General features: G+C 32.9%; 1 protein-coding gene across 1 annotated transcript in view; it reads right to left on the bottom strand.

Moving 5' to 3' along the window:
* Positions 1 to 4555: 4555 nt before the first annotated feature.
* Positions 4556 to 6000, bottom strand: part of BOLL (boule homolog, RNA binding protein) — a 101714-nt gene continuing 100269 nt past the window's right edge. The window contains exon 12 of the mRNA XM_050969530.1: positions 4556 to 5103. Within this exon, the coding sequence (XP_050825487.1) occupies positions 4945 to 5103 (159 nt within the window). The 3' untranslated portion in view covers positions 4556 to 4944. The remainder of the gene's footprint in view (positions 5104 to 6000) is intronic.

Below are 6000 nucleotides of genomic sequence, written 5' to 3'. Positions count from 1 at the left end.
CCACGAAGGCCAAAAGAGACCTGTACCCTTCTGCTACCTCTTAAATAAATTATTTTGTATTTACTTTAAAATGAGAGCTACACAATACAGCCAGCTAAGCATGATAAGTGCTTAACACATTTCAAACTTTTTTTCTTTTTCTTTTTTTGCACAACAGGTTCTAGTTTTCTGATAGGAGTGTACAGATGTATCATTAAGACATCCTTATTATATTTTTTATTTCTTTAGAAAACGACTTGTTAAATGTTTGTTTTCTTCACTTAAACAGAGAGTTGTCATGAAGTGAAGAAAGCTTTAGTCCAGGTGAGCTCAAATTACTGTACTATTTTACCTTTAACACATTTTTACAAACCTATCTTACAATAAAGGCGCATCCTTGAAACTTCCTACATTTTAAAACTATGCTAACATACAGGTAAAGCCATGTGTTCTGTTAGCGTTTACTAAATTGTTATTAGAATGCAGTTTGTTCATTAACATAATGGTAAAAAAATTGTGTAGGACACAGAAAATTGTTGTCTTAATGCAACCTATTTTGGTAAATGCTTTTTAGAATACCTTAAATACAAAAAAATCACATTAAAATGGCAAATTAAATTGTTTTATGATGAAACTGAATTGTTTGCTAGTTCTCAAGAAAGATTAATATTTTGTGTTAATGCTACTCCTAACCTTTCAAAACAGGTATTTACTATCCAAATAGAGGAAAATCTACTTTACTTAACATTATGACATTCCTTGATCTAATGCATAAAAAATGTTTGGGAGTGATGATAACCACTGATATCAATTCAGATGTAATTTTTCTGTCAGTCAAAATCTCTGGTAAATATGATTTTCCAGTGTTCCCTACAGCAAATGTTCATACTAGCATTTTGCCACATAACTATCTAGAATACAAAATTCAGTCAGTATCAGTTGTTAGTATTGCTCTGAAAGCTAGTTTTCTAGAATAATGAAAATACAAACTGGGTGGCTAAGCTAGAAAATTAATTTGGTTCCAACATCAAAGGTTGTCAGTGGATAAGGATACTGAAGAGGAGGAAAATTTGTCATATTTGATTATCTTGACAAAGAATAGTATTCGTATAGGCACTGCTCCTGCAATCTGATTTGGGTAGGCCTCCTCCCATGCACATGTGTAGACCTTCATAGGTGTCAATGGAGCTTTTCATAGATACAGGATTACACCCATAAAGATTATATTGCAGAATCAGGACCACTGCATGTAGAGGCAGCCGTATGACTTCTGTACAAAAGCATATAATTTCCAAGAACAGGGTGAATGGGATAGAAAAGCATCAAACAGGGGCGGGGAGTAGGAATGAATATTGGAAGAAAGCTGTACTGGAAGTATCAAGATAATGACACTCACAAATGTTTTTTAAAGAGGGAGTGGGGTAGTTCTTTCTTAATGTATGTTATTTTCTACAAGACGAACATGCTGAGAGTATAGCTACATATGGGAGTTGAATTTTAATGCAGGGATGTCCCAGCTTTGCCTAATGAAGGGCCCCACTGATCAGAAGCCTGAGAGTTGAACTGAATTTGCATAACAAGTCTGAGGTTGCAATCATCCTAGGAGAAGAATTTGAAGAACAGGAGCCTAGCCATATTTAGTCACCTGCCTGATCTTCAAAAGTACTGTGCTACCAACACCAACGGCTGCAACTGAAGTAAACAGAAGCTGCTTAGTGCTCAGTGCTTTTGAAAATCAATCAGAATCCTAAATATAGTTTTAGGAGCCTAATTTTAACCTATTTTATTAAAAATCTTGGCTTAATCTTAAAAAAATGATGTATGGCTCTTGGAGGCTTCAGATCTCAGCATTCAATGCTCTGTTTCTTGATCTGTTCTAGACCACACAGATAGAGCCCCGTACGTCAGCAAACTGCACCTTCATACTGAAGACAAGGGTGGCAGCAGACTTCCTTGTAGAAATCTGTGGGCAGTAGTTGATGTGCACACTGTAACTGGGCCATTCTTCCACGGCAAAAGAGGAAGGAATACAAAAGAAAGTTCAAATTGTAAAATGATAAATGCTAAGGTTTAACTTTTACTTTTCAGAACAAGTGTCTTTGGGCCAAATTTTGAAGTCCTTACTTTTATTTAAGAAAATTCCCACTGAAGTAAGGACCTCAGGATTTAGTCCTTTGTACTTTAGCCTGGAGAAGAGGGAAAATAATGCTTTTGTTTACAAACAAATCAAATTTCATATCTACTACAATTTCTTGTTTTTATGAATTCTGAGTCCCTTATATAGCAGCTTACAGTAGCTCATCCCATCACTTAATTTGCCTTAGTTTTATATTATTTAATGTTCATATAATTGCATGCTATATTCATTTGACCAAATAATTAAAGCTGAAATACTTTTCTAGACCAAGAATTGAAATGTGGTCAAACAAGAACACATTTTCAATTGCTGAATTTAAAAAAAATCTGAAACTTTAATATACCTATTTGGTTTTTACTTTTCGAACTGGGATTCTTATAACTGAAGCACAAAAGAAAGAATCAATTTTGCCAGTCTGTATTATAACTCTTTAAACGACATATCAATTCAACCTTTCCTTCATGTCAGAAAATTAATTGACACTTATAAAAGAAATCAACCACTTCAATTAAAAAAAACGACAGCTAATACTATGGTTAAAAGCTTGATCTTTAGATGAGATACTATATCTGCCTTTGTAGCACTGGGAACATGTTACAGTATTTATGAAGTAAATGCATAGTCACTCAGATTGAGTATGAGAGAGATTTTTCAAAATGGATATTGTGCCATCTTTTATTTTTGCACTACTACTAAAATTATCAGACTAACATTTGTTATTTCACAGATTATTTTCCCCCTCATGTTTCTGAAGAAAATAAAACAAAAAGTCAATATTTATTATCTAAAATCTGTTCCTATAAATGGAAATAATAAATGTGTGAATATCTGGGCTTTTTAGATACCCTTTACCTGATATGCATATCAACGACTGCATATTTGTTCACCTTTGAGAAATTAGATTAAAAGACTTCAGCTGTAAACCAAAATTGTTGAACACATTACTGCATAACAAATTTACTTCTTGGACCTCTATAATTTAAAAAATATAATAAAACGAATGTTTTAGTAGAACAAAGAAAAAACTAAAACTGTGAACTCTAAACATGAGTCAAATTGATTTGTATATTGTTTCATGATATTAGAAATAAGGCTGTAATAACAGAACACAAGACCTTTCCTGGCTACCTTTGCTTACAAAATACCATACTTACAACTGAGCAAATGCTTCCACATAGATGAAGCAGTTTTAGGATGTGCCAAAATGTCTATAACATATCTATTCAGATAAATTCTAAAACCTAAACCAAATATAAAGACAATGGGCAGATGCTCAGCTGGCGTAGATTGTCTCAATGGAGCTATGACAATTTAAATCAGTTGAAGATCTGCCCCAAAACAATGAGCTGATATCAACAAGAACCCAAGTTATATTTACATTTTGACATAAACTGTTTAAAAATGACAGTTGTTGGGTTATCACAAACATTTTTTTACAAGAGGTATAAATCATATTTACGTGTGATCTTGTTTCTGTTCAACAATGGTGCAAAACTGCTTTAGTCTTAGAGTGTTACTAAAACAGTAAATAAAATTATATACTATGGGATTGACTCTCCTCTCTCAGCAATGTCAATCAACTGGAGTTAAACCAGTGTAAGAGAGAGCCGAATAAGGCCCAGCACAATATAAAAGAAAACTGCTAGAGTGGATTTTAAATAAGACTGAATACTATCTGTGTATGTATCTACTACTGCTATATATAATGCCCGCTCTGTAAGACCTTCATCTGATATAAAACTAAAACAGAATATTGCAAATGCAGTTGGAAAGTCACTATCAAGCAGTCCAAAAATTAAAAAAAAGAGTTTAAAACATTTTACATACATAAGAAAGGTAGAGATAGAGACTTTCAGTACTACAGAAACAATAAACCATGGCTTGTACTTAAATTAAATACAGTAGTCATGTTTTAATCTATCAGGAATTTAAAATGTAATAATATAGATGGAATCCTTAAAAAGGAAGGCAAAGGGGAAAAAGAAGGAATAAATTAAGTCCTTGCAGCTGAGTAGAAAATTGTTTTTTTCATCTCAACACATGATATGGTCAGTCAATGAGTTTTTAATCCTGCATAGACTGTACAAAAATATTAATACTTAAATGCTAGGTGCAGGTTTCAGTTGTCTTAAAATATAAAGTATTAAGTAAATTCTTGCTCATTTTCTATAGCTAAAAATCATATAAACATGAATATATTGTTTACTGTATTTAAGAACAGTGTCAGCCTCAGATAAAGGTACAGAATTATAAACAAATGGTCCAAATTATATTCTCAAAAATTCTTATCACAAAGTAACTAAAATTACACCTATGCAAGAATTCTTATCTGATTTGATTTCAACAACAACAAAATAAAGTTACACAAATTATACATGACGAGAAAAAATACAGTTATGTTTACATAACAATATGTAAAATAAAATAATTGGTATCCAAATCAAGTATATGCTGTCAGTCTACAAGAAAATGGCTTAAATGTTGAAAATGTCTGTTGTAATGTATCTGATACAAAAATGAATTTCAGATTTTTCCTGTAATACAAATATGCTGTTTTTCAAACTACTTTAATAAATAGTGCATATACAATAGTCTGTATATCACAAATTACGAGTCTGTCACCTAAATGTGCATTAATTGATAAAGGAAACCATGATTTTATCCTGCATATCCTGTGTTTGCTGACATGAACTGCAAGATTTCTTCTTAATCCTTTTACAAAAAAAAAGAGGGCATTTTAACTTAGGCATACTCAGTAAATGTTGAGAGTTACTAAATTACATATCCTCTGTGTGCTAGACATATCAGCATAGTAGACATCTAAGAGTCTATTTAACAGAGTCTGTAGAGGAAGGTGGAGTGAGAATTGTATCTTCCATTCTGTAATCTTTTCTAGGATGAAAGTGAGGACTTCGTGTATATCGAGGTTTCAAACTCACAGATGAAGGATGTGAAAAATTTCTTCTCACAGAATGTAACCTTGGTTCCTAAAAAGAGAAAAATACTGTTGTCTTTTCTCTGTATATTTAAAAAGGGTGTTTTGTTTATTATACTAAACATGTAGTGGGAATGATCCAATTTAAGATATATATGTACCACCTGTCTGAACACAGGTGAGCATTTCTAATTTGGAGGATAAGGACCTTAGGTAGCTGCATGACTTACACATGTGGATAGCCCCATTGGAGTCAATGGTACATGCAATGGGACTACTCACATGCTTAAACACATGCATACGTCTTTGCAGGATCAGGGCTTTAGTGTACTTGAGTGTTTCTTTAACAAGCAGACAATAGAAGAAAAATACTTCATAAATCTCCTATTTTTTGCTCTTACAGCATAATTTCATGGTTCAAATACTGTTCTTATAATGTATGTAACTACTGATCCCTCAGCCTCTTGCAGGGCTCTCTCAAATCACTTAGGTTTCACAAACTATGAATGCAGAATTTCCATGGATACCAAATGTGAGTTCCATGTGCAATTTTAGATACAAGGCTAGATCTTCAACCGGTATAAATCATCATAGCGTCATTGACTTCCATGGAGTGACATGATTTACACCAACAGAAGATATGTCCCACAACCTGGCCTAAGTATCCTTACCACATCACACGGACACTATCTATTTAAAAATAAAATGAATACATTTAAATGTATTCATATCTAACAGTTTTCATGCCAAACCACTTCACAAACTCACAAGGATCTCAACTGCAGTGCAACTGTAACAGCATGCAGCAAGACTGAACAAAGGTAGTGAAAAATACCATATGGTAGTGAAAAATACCATATTCAATTGAAACTATAAGGGGAAATGTAAGTAAGCACAATATTATCATCTAAATTGCAATTTTAGCCACAATACTAGGATTTAAACATCC

The sequence above is a fragment of the Gopherus flavomarginatus genome, chromosome 10, assembly GCF_025201925.1.
Source record: "Gopherus flavomarginatus isolate rGopFla2 chromosome 10, rGopFla2.mat.asm, whole genome shotgun sequence".
NCBI lineage: Eukaryota > Metazoa > Chordata > Testudines > Testudinidae > Gopherus > Gopherus flavomarginatus.
This window is presented reverse-complemented; position numbering and strand designations above follow the sequence as displayed.